Source organism: Copidosoma floridanum, unplaced genomic scaffold, assembly GCF_036245765.1.
Source record: "Copidosoma floridanum isolate Cflo_tuat_1 unplaced genomic scaffold, Cflo_Japanese_pri ptg000019l, whole genome shotgun sequence".
Taxonomy (NCBI): domain Eukaryota; kingdom Metazoa; phylum Arthropoda; class Insecta; order Hymenoptera; family Encyrtidae; genus Copidosoma; species Copidosoma floridanum.
Window position 1 is genome coordinate 4,554,051 of NW_028321896.1, and position 20,410 is coordinate 4,574,460.

Consider the following 20,410-nt stretch of genomic DNA (forward strand, 5'->3'; position numbering starts at 1 on the left):
TGTTTTTCAAGTTTTGTGAAGTTGCCGGTTGAAAGCTTTAATTTCATTCAGGAAAACATTTATATGTTTTATCTTCATTACGAATAAAAGAGTACTAGAAAAAAAAAAAAAAAAAAAAAAAAAAAACATTTGGAATTTTAAATTGTCACGTAGGAGACTGAAAATGGCCCATAAACTAACTTACCTCTGATCAGCTTGACGACTAGTCAATGGTGCCAATTTTGAATACTATATAGCACTCTTCCAATAGAAAACACAGTTTTTCCCGGTCAGTTGGTCACTATCCGGGGTCAATAATCACATTTATATGGAACTGAGAAAATGTGATCCCTACTCTAACATAAACATTATTCGGATGGATATGTTTATTCGTACACTCGCCACTGCAAAGCTCGTCCTTCATCATAGCAAAATAAAAAAATCGTCGACTAATGAGACCTTGTTTAACAAGTACAATGAATAGTCAATGCTCTCGTGTTGCTTTTAGGTATACACACAATTTTCACATCGTAAGTATGTATGAGTTTCCAATATCCCGCGATTGCACGGCTACAACTTTCCACGTGCCGTAAATAACGTGTAGTGTCCGGAGACGAGTTTTTTTTTTTTTTTAACCTGCCTTTTCTTAGCTCGATCGATCGAGATTTTTACCTGACACGTGAAAGGCGTGCGGAGAAAGTTCGATCGACCAAAAACCCTATAGTTACAAGTCTCCCTCCCCAATTTCTCTGCATCTTGTTTTTCTAAAAAAAAAAAAAACATTTCCCTATTTCGCATTGATATTACCACAAACAAAATATACAAGCCGTCGATTCATTATTGCCCTCGACAACAAAACAAATACACATACGTACAACACGCAGGCACACCCGTGTATCGGTACTGTACGATTATGAATATTCGAGCGGTTCCGAAAAAGCTCAGCGCCATTGGCCGAAAGCTCCCAGAAAAAAAGGGAACTTCCCCTACGTGTGCTCTGCTGGGGGCGATCGACGGGCAACCTCGACTTCCCTCTCGCTCTTTCCAATACACTTGCCCTCCCCTCTTTCAGGAGTCGCAGGGGGGTGGGGCCAAGAGGGTCGCAAGCTCTCGAGACGGTATATACGTATAGAGCACTTGCTCGGCTGTACTACATGTACGTACAATAGTACACAATATACGGAGTAGGGCACAGCCGCGAGCAGCTGCTGCCGCGTGTGTTATGTCATAGACGAGCGCGGGCCTCTGCGCCGACAGCATCGAACCGACTGCGTTTTCCTGCGGCTGTTTTTCCGGCTATTGTTGCCGCGTATACCATTACAATAGCCAACATATACGCGAGCTTCATATATTCTTATTCTTTTTCACCTTTCGGGTATAGCAAAAGCTCGTAACGAGAGTATATTTTTTGTAAGCGCAAGAATTTGCAAGGTGCACGTGTTTTTGAGTCAGCGCGGGCAAATACGTGCGTTCACGCGGGTGTGCGGCGTCGACCGAGTGGAGCTTTCGCTTGGCATCGGAGGAGCTTTTTCCTCAGTGGTGGTGCGGCAGCCTACTATAGCGCCCACCTGTACGTGGTGTAATAGTGTTGTTCCAAGTGCACAACCACCTAGTGCTACCAGGTCGTCGTTTGGTGAGCGAGCGGTGAGTTTCTTCGTTAAACGATCTTTTGCTTCTGTTTATATCCGAGCACTCGCGGTTTCTTGGCATCAAAGGCACGTGGCGTTCTGGCATTTGGATTTCGCAAGAGGCTGCTTGGACACTAATTGATTTTATCGCCGCTTTGCGTTGTTCGTCTGAGAAGAAAAAAAAAAAAAAAGTTCACGTTGCTTGGATTATCTCGGTTACGGAGTTGCACGTCTGCCTGGGAATAAAACGTTGTTTACGGCCATTGGAAAAATTTGTAATTTTCGACTATTTTTAATGTGCCGTTTGACTCACGCCAAAATGAACAGGTTTTTTCTTTTTTCAAAATTTTCAATATAATTGTGTCCAATAAACTGTTTTTCGGTACGTATACAAAAGCTGTAATATTAAGCTCCTCGGCTGTTTCGACAAATTGCCCAAGAGTAGCGAAACTTGACGCAATTGCGATTAATTAATCGCACATCAGCAGGCATTTACTTGACAATGGCATTGTCTCTTGCCTATATTATACAATAGCTGTGTGGCCGCTTCAAGCATGCCAATCGTTTCTCCCAAGTTTTTTCAAAAAACTTTTTTATTTCCAACATATGGTTTATTCAACTATTACTAATACAACTTTCCGTAAAATGTGCAGGCACGCGAACACACGTTCCTTCCACGATGCGTGTTTATATAACACACCGGTGGGAATAAACGAGGGGGAAAGAAAAAAAAAATTACAAATTTGATTACGCTTTGGGCAAACGGAGGCAGAGAGCCGACACGCGTATATATACAATCCGGACGAGCGATCGCGAATTCCTCCGCTCTCCCACCGATGAGTGCGATGATACCTTACGCTCCGGGTGTAATTAAATTTTTTGTTTAAGTACAAACGCGCGTTTTCCACTTTTTTTTTTTTTTTTTTTCTTTTCTTTTTACACTATACATACGCTGGCGATCGAAAATTACTAAGGTTTCAAAGACTTTTTGTCGCAAATATATATATAATTTTCCACAGCGAGAATAACGTACAGAGCACAAGTATACAGACATATAAGTAGGGGGATGGGTGAGAAAAAGAAAAAAACGATCCCACACGCGATTTCCTGCTCATCAGCCTCTCGTGAAACGATCGAGATAAGTAGCGCCGAGACGTGTAATAATAACAATATCCCGCGGTTGTGTGTATACCTACTACACACATCCGCGCACGCGTGCTCCGACATATTTCCCAATATTGCGTTGGATACCCCAGAGCTCTCGTTTATTTGGCAAAAATACCTGTACGTATATTATCTTTTCAACAGAGCCCAGTGTTCGTATACATGGCCGTTTTGAACCCATACATATTGTTTTTCAGCACTCGAATTCCACGGCAAACGGAGAGGAGCGGGAGTACAGCGTAACACCCGAGTTCTCTGCTCTAATCTACGATAAACCACCACGGGGTCAGATAACGCGCGTTTATCTGGTCGCAAGCTAGTCTCGTCGGAGTCGATAGACCGTGTATTTTTTTTTTTCCTCTCGACGCCCGCTGTTGTGGAACCAAGAGCGCGCGATTGTGTCCGATGCTTACCGATCTACCGGTCGACTGATCGTCCAAGGTTTCCCTGGATCGGCGGTGCGAAACAACGGAGGAGTAGACCATGGCACCGCTGGTGCTGGGGATAGACGTGGGCACGACGTCCGTGAAGGTGGTGGTCGTCCAAAAGGCCGGCCAGCAGATATTGGCCAACCAGTCGAAGGACACCCAGGCCAACGTGCCCAGCGACCTGGGCATCGAGGGAAACAAACAGGACGTGCCCAAGATACTCTCGGCCGTCCACAGCTGCGTCTCGAGGCTGCCGAAGGATCTGCTGAGACAGGTCTGATCCCTTTTTTTCTTGTGTGTTTCTTATATTTTTCATCGTTTTTCGCGTGCAACGTGTATGTGTTGTCTTTGAACAACAATTTACGTCTCAGTTTCCTCAAAAGCTTCAATATATTTTATTTTAATCGATGCACAAATAGTACATTATGTATACGTGGACCGGTGGGTTTATAATTAAAGAGCTCAACCCGCGTACGTATATAGAATACCGATATTTCGTTGAACCCTGAATATTTAAATGAGATTTGAGAGGGCGAAAAAAACCCGTGTTCCACATTTGATTTTCCACGTTCAAATGCAACCTGGATGATAAAAATAGTAGAGATAATGATATAAAATGTAGGTTGATGGGATCGGGGTATGCGGACAAATGCACGGCGTGACGCTGTGGAAGTGGCCGAGGGAGTGTCCCTTGAGGGACAACGGCTCGTTCAAGCTCGACATCAACAAGGACAGGGTGTCCCACTTGTACACGTGGCAGGACGGGCGCTGCGACCTCGAGTTCCTGAGCTCTTTACCACCGAGCACGAGCCACCTGCCCGTACACACGGGCTACGGGTGTGCCACCCTATTCTGGTTTGCCCGGAATAAGTACGTAATACACACAATTGTTCACCGTACTCATCACGTGTGTGTGTGTGTGTTGTGGCAGCTAACTCCTTTTCAATTGGTTCACACATATATATACCTGTAAATTGTAGAAGAAGTTAAGGACAAACAAGGCACGATCGGTATGCTTGATTTTTTTTTCTTTTTTCGTTAAAACGTTTGCGATTATTCGCCCGAGTGTAGTATAGATCACATCGAGACACTCGAATTCGACTGAGGCTCGAGCTAAAAATACGGGTTATATGGTGTTATTCGGTCATCCCGCGCACATACACGTCACATTTTCTATAAAAAAAAAAAAATCTTCTTCTCAAATCATCGAATGTCACAACGCACGTAGGCCCGAGAAGCTGAATAAGTACGACAGATGCGGCACGGTGCAGGATCTCGTGGTGAGCCTGTTGTGCGGCAACGAGCAGGTCAAGACGAGCACGCAAAACGCGGCCAGTTGGGGCTACTTTCTCACCGAGGAGCGTCGGTTCGACGTCGAGGCGCTTCAGGCCGGTGGTTTCCCGGTCGATCTCCTGCCCGCCGACATACTCCAGCCCGGACAGTCCGCCGGTACTTTAGCGCACAGCTGGTTCGGCATACCCGCTGGCGCGAAGATCGGTAAGTCTTTCCTTTTTTTTTTTTTTGTTTTTTTTTTTTTTTTGTTTTTATTGCCGGGGTTGGAAGTTCAAAAGTTAATCGGGAAATCAGAGACATCCAAGATTTAAAAGGGGATACACAGAACGCATTGGTGCGTTCAGGGAATTTGCAGCGAATGCCGGCCTGGCTAATTTATTACCATCAAGTATACTGCCAGTACTTGGTCTATTATACACCGCTGCAGGAAAAGCACTGGTGTAAGACTTCTTCTTCGCTGATACAATTTTTTTCAGTTAACAAAGGAGTTGCTGTTTTCACCAACATGTATACGCATAGTTTTTTTTTGCCTATTTACAAACAAATCAAACCTCCGTTGTAGGAATGAACATTTTCAAGCCATATACTAAAATTTAGTGGACCTGTTCGTACTCAAACAGCTAATTTAGCTCATTAGTTTAAAACTGTTGAAAATTGTTCAATACGATAAAGTTGCTAATCGTCATTAATATGGCTGCGATGAATTTTATAAATAGATGGCACTTACAGTTATTTGTAAGAGTTACGGTGTACATAGTGGGCGAAGCTGGTCGAGTACAACGGAAAAGGATGCCTTGATGTAAGTGGATGTAATATGCTTGTACCGTACGGATTTCAGGGGTGGCGTTGGGAGATTTGCAGAGCTCGGTGTACGCGTTGTTGAAGGAGCCCACGGACGCGGTCCTCAACATCTCCACGTCGGCCCAGCTTGCCTACGTCCACTCGTCGTTCAAGCCAGACGTCACCGAGGAGCCACGTGAGATAAAATTATATTAACAACAACCAAGCCACGACAAACGCTTCATTGCCTTTAATTGGTGTATATATTTTTGCTCGACCCGCGCAGAGAAAATTGAGTACTTTCCGTACTTTGGCGACAAGTATTTGGCAGTGGCCGCGTCCCTCAACGGGGGCAACACCTTGGCCACCTTTGTCAAGTCTCTCCAACAGTGGACCCTCGAGCTCGGCTTCTCGGTGCCACAGTGTGAGTCGATCTATCAGTATTTCTCAAAAAGATACAAGAGATCGGCATATATTATTTATACCGATGGACGCTTCTCAATTTTTTCAGCCAAGGTTTGGGACAAGCTGATCGCGCTGGGCAACGACGAGTCCTCCGTTAGCGAGATGACCATCGTTCCCACTCTACTGGGCGAACGCTACGCTCCGGATCAGACGTGCAGTGTCACTGGGATCACACTCGACACTTTGCATTTGGGAAATTTGTTTCGAGCTCTGTGCTCCGGCATCGTCAAGAATATTCACGAGTAAGCTTTCGATGCGCACAATAGTAACATCAGTCTATAACTTTGTAAAAAGTGACATTATTTCAATGGGGTAAGCTTTTAAAGGTGTGGTTTAGTGTTTCTTTTCTTTTCAAAAGTTGGTTTTTTTTTTTTTTTTTTTTTTTTTCCATTCGTATACGGAACAGCATTTAGAAACTTTCAAATGTTTACAGCCGAATCTCTCTCAAGCTACAGGCAATACAATTATCGAGATAACTTTCAAGCCGCAGATATTGATCACACACCTAAACAATCGATGTTTCGACTAGTGTTTCGAGGTCAATGAAAACAATATAATCTAAATACTCCCATGCTTGTCGATAGTTCGACCAAGTTTTTGTATCATTTTATGCACGAGATGACCATGATAAGATCATCATGCAGATGCTCTGTAAATTTCAAACCCACTTAAAGATATAGATGATCAAACCAAACGCGTCTAAAAAAATCGGCACGAATTGCGTTGGGACACCGTTTTTCATCCAAACAAAGCACATCTACTAGAACAGATGCTTCATCTGTAGAGACAATTGAGAAAGCATTTGCATTCACTCCATATTTTTTTTATTTGTCGCAGTATCATGTCAAAAGAAGAGCTCGAGACGGCTGGGATAACGCGGATCGTAGGCAATGGATCGGGGCTCGTGCGTAATCCGGTGCTGCAGAAGGAGGTCTCGCACTGGTTCAGTCTCCCGCTCGAGCTCGGCCATACTGGGGACGCGGCACTTGGCGCCGCTCTGGCCATAATTAGAAGCCAAGATGAGTGACGGTGAAGACGATTCAAGAGGGATGAGGCGTTCGGAGGCTGAGGTTTTTCCAACGGGCATGAGAACATGATTTGATTCCATAATACACCCACACTCTCTAGTCGGATGTAACAGTTGAATACTTTTGGATGTACAACTTGCGCGTATTCCGTGATAAAAGTATCTATTGGTTCTTTGGAGATGCCCACAAAAGTGTATGATAGATTTATACTGGTATGTAATTAAATGAACGATATTTTATTGATTTTTGGTTTTGTCTAAAACGTATTTATTAAGCTTATAAAGTATTTTATGAAACCTCTAATAAGAACAAATCGGTATTATATATACTGTAAGGGTGCCTGTACATGGGAGACTTGGACTTGAAGGTTCAAGTCAGATCGCCGTAAGCCCGTGCGAGTGCGAGAGAGATAACATATATTCTTGCATCTCTCTCGCACTCGCACGGGCTTATGGCGATCTGACTTGAACCTGCAAGTGCAAGTCTTCCATGTACAGGCACCCTGAGTTGCACTAAAATTTGCATATTCAAGTAAACAGTACGTAAGTAGTAGCTGTATTCGTAATTACTTTTTACTTGCAGGAAATCTTTTGTTGAATAAAATATTGCTATTACAATATAATACATAAAATTTTATTACTTTATACAATGCTGAGTATGAAAATATATTTTAATCTGTTGGTTTACTTGTTCGTAATAGAAGCATTTCTGGAACACATGCTTTTTTCGACTCATCTCAATTACATGTAAAGATTTTTGAATAACTTTAATGTCATGATAATGATATATTATACGTAAACAAACGTTAAATCCTGTAAATCGAAAATAAAGCAATGGATTTTTTCTCGTCCGATGGACATGTAGAAAATAAGCTGTAGGTTTTCTATCATAGTAGAAAAGCACGTAAACTGCTGTTGGTAACATTCAACAAATCATGTAAAGAATTTTGTTACTTTGTCAAAATTTGTTTGTTCTACTAATTGACAGAAACATTTTGAAAAAGGATTTACTCAACCATCCAACTGTTTTTCGTCTTATTAATCAATAACACTTAAAATTTCACCACAGTCAGCGAGGTAAACGTCTTTTTCAAATTCAGAATTAAAAATTGATTCAAATTTCAAATAATTAATTGTTAGAATTTGGAATTTAGATTTTTTAACTCAATCTTTCAAATTCGCTTGACTATGATTATTGACTGGTATCATTATTTAGCTAATTCACCCATTTGACGTAACAGTGCCTTAATATAGAATAAAACCATTTCACTGAAATTAATATATTTTTGTTTAGTACTTGAAAATTAATAACGAGAGATTTAAAAAAAGGATCAGAGTAAATTACTCTAATTTTTTTGCGTGCCGTTCGATGGCTTGTCTCATCTAACTCGTCCAACTCTCCTGAATTTTTGAAACGATCAAGTCTCCGGTTAGAAGACAAATGTTCTGTGGACGATTTTGAGGCAAACCTTCGAGATAGGGGTCGTTTTACTCGTAATAACATGTTCCAACAGGAAAAATTTTTTTACATGCGTTTCAGTGGAGGTGACACCTTTTTTCCATGATTAACATATTAAAATTAAATCTATAAATATTATATATTTAGATACAATTTTAACATGTAAATTGCGGAAAAAGGATGTCACCCTCAGGGTAAAACTTTTTTTTGAAATTTTGTTATGTTGTTTGGGATAATAGTATCAAATTACAGCTAAATTTTTGAAGGGTTTAACCACACCGTTTTCAAGATATATTGACCTGAAAAAACAATATTTTAACATGTAGGCTTATGGAGAAATCACTTAAATTTCACATAAAAAAAAACGGCTAAATGAACTTGCTTTTTTTTTTTCAAATGAAAGAATATTGTCAAAATAATATTTTGTCAAAGTTTGAGAGAGCCCTACCACAAATTTCTATTAAAAAACAGCAAAAAATGTGCTCGCAGCAGACGACTTGGCAACGCTGCTTTTGGCGTGCGCTTTGAAATGTAATGAATAGTAAAAACTCCTTTTGTAATTGAAAATTTAATTATAAAAAATTCAACCGAATACATAAGTACACTGTCATCAGTAGACGACGACAACAGTAGACGACGTGCCAGCAGCCGAAAAAATTCACAACGTTGCCAGACGCTCTCCCTCCCCTTGCCTCTCTGAGATTTCCCCCCGCTAACACTGCCGAACCTCCTTTACTGTAAATTAAATAGCAATAAATATCCCCTTCCTCTCGGAGTTGCGCACTGCATCGAATTGAACAACACTAAACTCTAAGTATACTAAAATTTCTTATACAGTCGTCAGTTATTCTACGATTTTATCGAAGTGGCACACAAGTAAAACGTTGATCACTTAAATCTTAGCTCGAATTATTGGATAGTCATTAAAAAAATTTTCATTAAAAATGGGAGACGATGGGTATGAAACATTACTTCCAGGCTATAACAAGGCGACAGAAGAACTCATGGCCCATATACAGGCCCTAGATAAACTAGAAGAAAAGATGGCCTTGGATAAATCTCATTCCGGTATTCCTTGCAAAATCTCTCAAGAGTCGAGATCCTTGACCATAAGGCAAGACAATAAACCTGCTTCATCAGCCAAAAAAGTGAATATGGTGAGGCTATCGAGAATAGAGTTGTAACATAATTTATCTTGTGTGGAACGTGTTGGAATTTATAGGGATATTATTTTCAGGGTACATTCGTAAGGGGCATTGATTGCAGTACATTTGCCCTTCATGAAATAAATGTTAGCGTAAGTATTTGGTTTCTTTACGCTAACAATAAATTTTGAGTTTTTATTGTTCCGAATCTTAAGAAAAATAACTTGTACGTTTTATTGTCCATTTGTATTCATATATGATGTCACCGACCATTTTTAAATACCACGTCATAATTTTTAAAAGGTTTCCTTTGTAAGAAAACGGTACGTTAATTAGTTTTACCCGTTTTATCTACAGGTCATTAGTAGATCAATTATAGTCGAGGCGAAACACACGGGAATGCAGGACAAGGATGACAATAGTCATTCTGATTTATTCAAAATATTCGACGTTTTGGAAGAGTATGACATAGAAAAAGCCATGATTACATTGCACTCTGATGGTATTTTGGAGATTAAAGTTCCTGAGATAACAGCAAACGAATAAATAGCATGAAGCCAACATCTCGAATTTTATTAACTAAATAAAAAAAGGACCAAAAAAACGAAAAGAATCGATAAACAGCATGAAAAAATTAATACATTTTGTCAACGTGTAAGGAAATCATTAAAATGGTTTTAAATGTCTAATGGCTATTTAGTAAGTGTCTTAATGTGTTTTTAGAAAAACTTATTTTGCTGTAAAAAAACTCGAAAAAAAAATAGGAATAACAGTAGTTGTTCCAGCAAAGGTATGGTAAAAAAGTCGATACGCACCCAGAAATAGCTGTCTCATCCTACTTTCCCCAAAATACGTTAAACGTGCGTGCGTTCGATCAAAGGCCCTAAATACTTAATAATAGGAAAGCGCTTGTGTATGTCGTTGAGGACAACATCTAAATATTATAAGCAGAGCCACGAATTAAGGGGTGGACAAATTCGACAATCATGTACCTCGTAGGTGGTATTTATACCCAGTGGAAGACAACCACTTTACTCCCTTAGATTGAATCTATAGGGGCTGCAACAAGGGGTGAAAAACAAATAGGTTCCATCAATATGCAGGTACTCTTATCTGTGTCCATTGATCGCAGAGCAGGGTAGATGGGTAAAAATATAACTTTTTTTATTTTTTGTCTCTTCGTTCTCTATATTAACATAAACAAAAATGTATTTTTTCTGACATAATGTATAACCATGAAGTCGAAATAAAATTTTGAACAAATCAATTTTTCACAAGTACCTGCATTTTTCGAATCAGTTCAGTCTTTTCGAGCTATTTTTCTTATTTTTAGTTATTTATAAACATAATTTTTTTTTTACTATCCATTTTTAAATCATCATTCGACAATATCTATTAAAAAACTCGCTGCAAGTAATAAATTATTTAATTATTATTAAAAACCTTTTCTCGTCTACAGCATTAGGACACTAATGCCCTGTACCTACAAGATATTTGCATTTTAATTAACTGTATAATTTAACTGCACATTTGCATTTCAACGAGACCTCTAACTTCGTCATTTAATTTCAATATTAAAAGCGTATTTGATAAAAAAAAAAGCAGTAGAAATGGTTTATTTTTACATGCAACACTGCAATAAGTATTTTTAGGACTATTTTTTTTTAAGTTAATATAAAATCTTTTTAAGTTGTCGTAAAAATATAACCTAATTGGATGATAAATATTCGAGTCAAAAGAAAACGTGTTCCCCTTATACAAACATCAACTATGGAAAATAGTTATATTATCCTTGAGTTAGATTCAATAAACTTTTTTCATTAGAAATAAACGATTTATCAATGGTATACCTTTTCACTTGGAGAAAAACGTAAGTCACTCTTGCAGTGCTTTTGCCTTTAGGATTTAAAACGGATTCTGTTAACTCTTTTTTAATGTGTAATAAATAGAATAACAAGTGTAATCAAGTTGATTTTTTTTTTTTATATATATAAATGCATATAAAGTGAGGTATAAGATTGCGTATTTTTCCGTGACATTTATAAAAAATAATAATAAGATGATTATATTTTTATACATTAGTACACAGATTTTTTTAAAAAGCCATACACCACTCAATTGCTATTACCCTTTTGGCAAATTGATTCGTTATCTCTTATATTTTCTATAACAAAATCGAAGTACAAAGAGGAGAAAGAAAAAAAAAAAAAAAAATAGCTTATTGATTTGTCCTCAATCAACAGTTGGATTTCCAAAAAGAGGGTACGAAAATAGTTGGCTCTGCATTAATATATGGTAATTCGTAATTTACTTACCTTTACACCTGATAATTTATTAATTTTTTTTAATTATTTAATTGGTTAATTGTCATTTAATATCTGATTCTATAATGTACATCAAAAATAACTCAGGTGATTTGAAATCGACCAAGAACTTAAAAAAATGTATAGAAAAGAAAAAATTTTGAAATTAAACTATTAATATTCATATATCCTTGAAAAATAAATTTTTTGACAATTACAACTTAAAAAGAACATCTTTTTAATTTGCGTATCGATTAAATAATTATAAAGGCTGCATTCTGTATCCGTTCATATGTATTTTTTATTCCAGTGAAAAGTAACGTACGATATGCAAGGCATATCATACTGACTCTCTCTGGTATCAGCGAGGCTACTTTAGCAAGAAGGCATCGACAGGTGGGGAACAAGGTAATATAAGGCCCAGCGAGCCTCAAATCGCGACAGTCGGGCATTCGGGGATTCATTTGCGCTCTCAGCATTCGTCAGTTGAGCGCTGTCAAGAGAGTTGGGCGTTAAAGTATTTACCAAGGGACTCGAGCGTTACCGAATCAAGACGCCGCGCTATTACTACGGAAGGACACGACAAGCCTAGAATGGAAACACACGCGCAACTTTGCCTTATGAATGTGATATTTTAAGTAAAAGTGTTCAAGGCAATAACTATTGATCATTCTCGCAACGCACCTCCTTACGAATCTCTTTCCCACGAACAATCACGTTAAAAATCATAAAAATTGGCTTTGAACACATAAACAAATTAAATTTAATAGAGTTTGCCGTTTTTTATCATTTTTATTCAGCAGAAAGTTTACTCAATGACTTTTGATGATCATTAAACTGTGAAAGAAGACTTTATTCACCAAATTTCTTTCCATCTTTTAGATCAATACAAGTAGAAATTTTAGGAGTAGATGAGGTGTACGTATTTTTTTACAAAATTCAGAATGGTAAATAATTCAAATCTAACAGTAGATAATTTAGAGAATTTCTGTACCTTAAAATATTTCTAACAATACTTTTTTACTTTAACGTAATTATAATTTATATACCAGTCGCATTTTTCAGGTATTTCACTCATTCAAAGTAACAATGCAATATAGGGAAAAAAACAACAAGTTTGAATTATTGTCTTTTTATTTAGTAATTGCAAGTAGATAATTGGAGATTTTAAAAACACAACAAGATAGATTACTCTGATTTTGCCGTGTGTACGTCAGGGGTTCAAGGCACACTACGTCACGCATACGTCAGAGCAGGAGGAAGGGAAAAAAGTGCGTAAGTTCAAGTGGATTGGCTGCAACGTTTGGAGGGTGCGTGTAAACGTGCGTGGCTCGTATTTGCTGCAAATAGATGCCTAGCCTCGTCTAGCTCTGCAATTGGTCGGAGTTAGGAGCTTCCCGTGGTGATTGGTAGGCGTGACATGGAGACGACGATGATGATGTGGACGACTCTGATTCTCTCCTTTTTTTGTTGGTGATGAAAAATTCTGACGTACATGGATTGTTCGTGTGAAAAAACAACGATGTTGCTGTATGTCGAAGATCGATAAGCAGTTTATGATGGAAAAAATAAACTCTATAGTTTTTTTATCAAGTGAAATGCATCGTATTGTACAAAAACTTTATAGCAAGGAAATTGAAAAAATCTTAAAAAAAAAAAAAAAAAGAAATCTACATGTTGATATGTGATATTTATTTTAAAGTGTTTGTTTTTTTATTTTAAATATGTTCACGCTTTACCTTTCGTGCCCCTCCTATATTGAAGATTCTAACTGCAAGCTCTATTAAAAAATTGTGTATAGAAAAGGGCTCGGGATTTACTTGCATATGCAAAAACTAATACTGCGCATGGTACACCAGTGCGATGAACCTTACTTTATTAATGAATAACGTTTGTATTGGTTGGCTGTTTTAAAGAAAAATGCATGAAAATTGCTAGAGTCACGCTGAAAGTACTTGAAAATTGTCCTGTTGATGCTTGAATTTTTATTTTATTTTACTCCTGACGACGTCACTATGTATAAAAATGCCACCCATATTTACTTATTCATGTTAGCAAATGCAACGGATGATAATTCGTGAGAGCAATAATAAGTACAACTATTGGCGAAGAGATATCGGCAAACAGCCTAGTACATTACTTTGAAACTTCGTTACGTATTATTTGATTTGCAATCTGTCTTAAATAGATTTGCTTGAAACCGATCTGTTTTTTGGCTTTGTTAAAACAAACAAAAGGAGGGGAAATTTGAGGAGGGTCAACTTTTTTGTGTATAAGTGTTGATGGGCGTCACTTTTCTCCCACTTGATAACCAGAAAAGTTTGGTAGAGGGAGGCACGATTTCAGGGGTGAAAAGGGTAGCGCGTCACGGACTGCGCGCTTTGTTTCTCGCAGTGCGCCAACTAGACATCAAATCAACCTGCAGTTAGTAGCCCAGTACGAAGTTCTCGCGCCAGATAGGTACTTAAACGGCAAAGCCCAGAGTTTGAATCGGTGATACCAGCTCAAAGCAACCTGTGTTAACTCCAAGGCGGTTACATTTCCAGTATCCATTAAGGTACTCAATCGTAGCAGTGCCCAGCCTAATTAAAGGATTAAAGGGATAGTAGACGTCATTATTTCCTCCACAAATATTCAGCCGTCAAGTAGTAAGTGCATGTATCTTTTATTCTATATAGAAGGGGCTATCCAGTTCTTTTAGTTAGCAAAACTATTTTATTTTTTATTTAGTAAGTGGCATATTTAATTATACGGGATTTTGGATTTTACGAAAAGAGACTTTAAGTTATTATTCGTTTTACTTGAGCTTACTTCACTTATGTTTATTATTAACTTACAGTATATTATTCCCATTTTTTTAAACTTTTTAAATAAAAAAACACTTTTAAAAAATTTTTTTTTCTATTTTCATTCGCACCAGCTGAAACGCATGAGGTATCAAGTATTCTTTTTGGGAATATCATTCAGAGAGGCGCGGAACCGGGAAGCCCCCTGCCCGCACATCTGGGCCTTCTTAATTTCAACTAAAAGGCAAACCTTGCTCTCTCATAAGAGACCTATCTATCAATAATCTATCAATAATTCATAATTTTTTTTCGAAAATTTCTCCTGGTGTAAAATCTGGAAAAATTCATGTGCACTCCTAGAATGCTCAAGTATAACATACATTTTTTACAACGAAGTTCTTTATGTCGCGTTACTCGGGGGGCTGGAATTTTAAAACCGACAGATTTTTTTTTTTTGGAAACGAAAGTGGTTTCACCCGAAGTCTCTGCCTTTCAAGTTTCCTCCCTTACCCCGTCCCCCTCACCTACTGTTCTCTACACACTTCCCCTCTCCCCACTATATATCTATATCTGCCAACCGTGCCCTGTTACTCTTCTCCACACCTTTACCCACTGTTCCCCCTCCCACTACCAAGCACCGAATTTTGAAACAAATTTCAATTTTTTTTTTCCACAATAATTTTTTTTTTTAGATTTAAATTTTTTTCCTCTACAATTCTAAAAAAAAAAAAAAAAAAAAAAAAAAAAAAAAAAAAAAAAGAAATGAGATATGCAAAAAAAAAAGGGAATGAAAAAAAAAGATTAAATATGAAAATAAGAAAGAAATTAAATAAAGGAAATACAAATAAATGAAAAAAAATGTAATAAAATGTAATATGAAAAAAAAAACAAGAAATAAAAAAAAAAATAAAACAATAAATAAAGAAAAAAAACGAGAAATGTCAAAAAAAAAAAAGGGAATGACAAATATAAGATTAAATAGAAAAATAAAAAAAGAAATGAAATAAAGGAAATAGAAAAGAATGAAAAAAAAAAAGTAATAAAATTAAATATGAAGAAAAAAAGAAATGAGATATGAAAAAAAAAAAAAAAACAACAAACCAGGGGGGGATAAATGGGTCATGGGACCCACGGTAAGAACGAAATTTTTTAAACATGAGATGAGTATAGACACAATTTGTCAGGTAACAAGGGGGTCGCCAGACCCACAGGAAGAACGAAGCTCTGTAATCGTTAGTACTGCATTCATGTTGTTTACTAAAACAAAAACTTGAAAAACGAATAAAACAAAACAAAAAAAAAATAGTTTACTACTGACGATTGTTTAACTTCGTGAGTACTGTATTTATGCACGAGGCTCTCATGAAGTTAAACCATCGTCAGTAGTAAACTATTTTTTTTTTTTTTGTTTTGTTTTATTCGTTTTTCAAGTTTTTGTTTTAGTAAACAACATGAATGCAGTACTAACGATTACAGAGCTTCGTTCTTCCTGTGGGTCTGGCCACCCCCTTGTTACCTGACAAATTGTGTCTATACTCATCTCATGTTTAAAGAACTTCGTTCTTACCGTGGGTCCCATGACCCATTTATCCCCCCCTGGTTTGTTGTTTTTTTTTTTTTTTTGGCACGTTTCTCCATTTTGAACTTTTCTCCCAAACCTCTTTAATACAAGTATATACCTTTGAATTAAATGGAAATACAGAAATCAGTTTCTTATTAACTCTCTTAGGACCGATTTTTAAAAACTTAGATAATGTTATGTTACTCTTAGATAATGTTATTTTTTGCAAATGTTGACGGTTTGCAAAAATTTTACAACAGTTCGACCCAAAATTTAAACTGTACTTTAAGAACCATGATACTGACAACATATTCGAATTTGAGCACTAGCATTCTTAAAACGCGAGTTATTAAATAAACAATTTTTTCAAAAAAAGGTTTCCTTTGTAATTTGCAAGCGAACCACTGGTTCAATTTTGTTTATTTAGGGCTCATTCTCTTTGTTTTTTTATCGCGTACATTTGTTATGCAAAACTTTTTTTGTAGTAGCTGTATTTATAGCTGTAGATGCAAAAAATTGGTTCTGGATATTATTCCCATTTATTGTCATAGTAGCTGACATGCATGATTGAGCTATCAAAAGTATTTTTCCGCCTTCTAACCTCAAAATAGCACCTTCGCCGCTTGATTTTGGGTTCTCAGACGGAAAAATAGTATTCGAAACTCGTTCAAAAAGGCTTCGTTACGAACCTCGCCTTCGGCTCGTGCCGTAAACCTCTCGGTTCGTAAATCGAAGCCTTTGCAAACTTGTGCGCAATATACTATTAATCTATTTTTATGGCTTAGGTATTTAAAAAAAATTTTTTTCGCGCCAACAGGAATTATTGGCAATTTTTACGTTATTTCAACTTGTTTGACATATCTACTTTTTCAAAGCTGGTTTTAACGGAAAAAGTATTTTACACCTTGGTTGTTGTGGCGTGGATTTATCCTACAATTTCCGTTTAGAAAGATTCTAGGTTTTTCACTGGTCCCCCCAGCCATAGAAGTTTTGACGGAACACCGAAATAGTAGTACCTGAAATGTAGGTCATAAATAAACGGACCAGTTATTGTACGTGAAGTATGTGAGATTCTCTGAACCTTTCAGCAGAGGCTAACGGACTCAAAACTTATCCCGGTCATGAAATAAGTTTTATAGGATAGCAATGATATAAGAATTGGCTGTACTACTACGGAAGTATGATAAAATAACGAATAATAACGATAAAATAACAAATTTATCTTTTACGATGTGTTTACATGTTTCATATTTCTAGTATTAGACCCGACAGTAAATACTAACGTATACGTACATCTAATCATTATTGCAGTAGTTTTATAGTAAACCGTTCCGTGTTTAAATAGGTGTATCAAATGATTTATTAATAATTTTTAATGTTAAGACGCAAGTCATATTAATTTTCTATTTACTTATTTTCAGTAAAAAATGATCAAGTTATCTCAGTTGGTTTTACTGTTTTCCATCATTCTATTTGCTTCGAGTAACTATTCGACGAACAATAGAAAACACAATATTAAATTGATCACTGATCTTCAAGAGTTTTATGACATCAGCAGTGCTATTATCATTTATAATGGTAACGAAAGTAAGTGAAGTCCAGGAATTGAACTATGAATGTTTATTACTCTAATTAATAATTTTTCTTCTAATACAACAGATAAGCAAGTCGTAATGGAAATGATTAAAGATCTCTCTCGTAACCAGCGATACTCCATAGGAATTTCCTTATTGGACATTGATGATAAATATTTACAAATGAAAAATCATCCAAGATCACTCTTTGTAATTCTTTTAAACACCATTTCAGATTATAAAACGCTCACATATTTTTCAAGAGAGAACAATTTGCTCCCACATGTGTGGCTTTTACTGTTTAAATCGGAAATGTATAATATCTGTAACAACTTAGAGGAAAATGACCTAAATTTAAACATAGCTAGTACAGTGCTAGTTATATGTAACGATAACTTAGAGGTAATGGAGTGGTACGCAATTTCATCCACATCTAAGTTGAGAAAACAAAAGTTATTTGAGTGGAGGGAGGAGAACGGATTAGATCAACTGGGACATCCAATTTTATATGAAAGGAGACGAAATTTAACTGGAATTTCCATTAGAGTTCCTTACGATGTAAAAAATATTTTTTTTAGCATACACAAGAAATTTTTTTTTTTTTTAAATCTAAAATCAAAGATTATTTTTATGCAATTTTGCAGCCAAAAAAAAAAACTAATTACTACCGTATACCTTTGGAAATCTTGAATATGTTGACCTCCGCAATGAATATAGTTATAATTCAACAAAATGATTCAGAAAGTTTAGGAATTTGGAATAAAGAAGAGCAACGGTGGACAGGTGATCTAGGAAGATTATGGAATAAAACGATTGATGTTATCCTCAACATACCGATACACAACATTCACCAAAGTGCTTTTGAAATTACAACCCCTATTATGGATGTGAAAGCTACATTATACTTAAAGTTTCCTGAGTCTACAGATGTTCCTTTAAATTTTGATGCGGTAAAAAAATTTTGTAACTGCATGATGATAATTTTCTTCAACTATTGCTAACGAAAAATATTTCTTAATAAGCAGATTTTCAGCAAGTATATCTGGGTTTATATGATCTTTCTTATTATCATCACACCTTTAGTTTTTACCTTTATGAGAGTAATTCTGGATGGACATAATTGGAAACGTCACATATCAGACGATTATTTAAGAGTGTGGAAAATTTTTTGCCGAATGGAATTTTCAGGTAAGTTTATAAAGCGCTGCTTCGCAGATCGCTTGGGCCGCAAAATAGCCCCGAAGACGATGGCACTTATCCGACGAAACCTACTATTTTAAATACTCGTGTTTATAAATAAGGCAATTTAGGTAAACTACCCTTGTCTTTTTTCTATACTGTGCGTAATAACGCCATTAGTTTATCATAATTTTGGTAGTTCGATCGCTAAGTAACCCAAAAACTTTTATATTTCTGATACTGCATTTTTTCTGCATTTGTATAAAAAATTTATAACTTTCACAATTTAAGTACCACGACAGCCTGGACTTTCAAGCTTTTTTTCACAATTTACAGATAGTCATCCAACTTCTTCATCTTTAAGGCTCGCACAATTCTCAGTGTACATCTCTGCATCCATACTAACATCCGTATATGCGGGATGTTTCACAAGTTTCGCAGTTACTTACTCATTGCCGTTTAACGATCTACGTGGATTCGTGGCGGATGGCTCCTATAAATTAATTCTTTTAAAGCATGATCCCAGCAAGGAGTTTATTTTGGTAATTAAAAACAGTTCCATCAATATATATGCATAAGTAATGTGTGTATACATAAATTATAAAGTTCTAAAAAAAGGCTTCTGTAATTTTTTTTAGACCTCTGATGATCCCTTGTATCGCGAGATGGGGCTACTTCTCAAAGATCAGGAAAACTTGCCATCAAATATTCAGGAAGCTTTCGATCAGGTTAGTAATATGTAAATGTGTGTATATCTATATATAAGGGTCATTCTACGTATTTTAAGGGCCAGAATAGATAAATGCTTAGAAAGGAATTTCAATTGTTCAAATATTTTTTCATATTGTACGAGAGCAAAAAGAGCTAAGTTTTATTTGGGACCTACTGGATTTAGACAAGAAAAATTTTTACGATGACTTTTTTGTTTTATTTTTAAAACAGAGGAGCATTACGGGCTCTTATAAAATCTCATTAAAACCGAAATAACTGCACTGTTATTGACAGCATAACTTTTTTCTTAATATTATGTAATTATCATCTATACAAGTCACTATCCGAGTTGATAATATATTATTAAACGAAGATACAACGCATTACGGGATAGCGTCGTGGGCTCTTAGCAAAAAATAAAGAGTTACGGGCTCGTATAAATGATTATTACTCTGGACATAGTACACATAGTAAAATGAATGATCACGTTATCTGGGGTATAATTTTCAATTGGAGCCCACACAAAAGACTCGCATGTGAGTATGCGTACGTCAGGAAGAGAGGTATCATGAAAAAGTAGGTGAAGGTGGTTAAGATTGAATGTAACGATGTAACACATAAAAACCTTTGGGTAAATGTTGAATTTCATTTACTACAATACAATATTATAAAATCACCCATACACATGCTGTGGAAAAAATATCATACGTAACTCGTTCGGATCATTTTTATGATATGTCCCATTTGTGAGTATCATGCATAGGACTGCATAGGGTTAAATAGAATTAACCAGCGGCTAAATTTATGCAAAATACTTTGTCTGGCATGTGAGGCACGACTAATCTACGAGGTGTAGAAGCAAAAAGTGTTATTTAAATAATAGGATTCAATGTTGATGTTATTTTGTTATCATATGCAATTGAGTTTT

The 20,410-nt window shown here is 36.6% G+C and overlaps 2 protein-coding genes and 1 long non-coding RNA gene across 4 annotated transcripts; all 3 read left to right on the forward strand.

Moving 5' to 3' along the window:
* The first annotated feature begins 1,197 nt into the window (after positions 1-1,197).
* On the forward strand, positions 1,198-6,987 carry LOC149374497 (sedoheptulokinase-like). The gene is made up of 8 exons (XM_089592615.1): positions 1,198-1,623; positions 2,969-3,473; positions 3,822-4,069; positions 4,428-4,696; positions 5,331-5,468; positions 5,559-5,696; positions 5,784-5,979; positions 6,575-6,987. The coding sequence occupies exons 2-8, from the start codon at positions 3,255-3,257 to the stop codon at positions 6,762-6,764; spliced, it is 1,398 nt and encodes a 465-aa protein (XP_089448741.1). The 5' UTR covers positions 1,198-1,623; positions 2,969-3,254; the 3' UTR covers positions 6,765-6,987.
* Positions 6,988-8,999: 2,012 nt separating this feature from the next.
* Positions 9,000-10,051, forward strand: LOC111643420 (heat shock protein 67B3-like). Of its 2 annotated transcripts, none has more exons than XM_089592618.1 (3): positions 9,000-9,380; positions 9,461-9,520; positions 9,726-10,051. In XM_089592618.1, exons 1-3 carry the CDS (start codon positions 9,168-9,170, stop codon positions 9,912-9,914), a joined length of 462 nt encoding a protein of 153 aa, XP_089448744.1. In that variant the 5' UTR covers positions 9,000-9,167; the 3' UTR covers positions 9,915-10,051. The 2 variants fall into 2 exon arrangements, with proteins under 2 accessions (XP_089448744.1, XP_089448745.1); XM_089592619.1 differs by having other exon boundaries at positions 9,005-9,371; positions 9,726-10,050.
* An 8,571-nt stretch (positions 10,052-18,622) lies between these two features.
* Positions 18,623-19,471, forward strand: LOC149374498 (uncharacterized). The gene is made up of 3 exons (XR_016293069.1): positions 18,623-18,780; positions 19,108-19,313; positions 19,410-19,471. It is a non-coding gene; the product is annotated as an uncharacterized LOC149374498 (long non-coding RNA).
* The last annotated feature ends 939 nt before the right edge of the window (positions 19,472-20,410 follow it).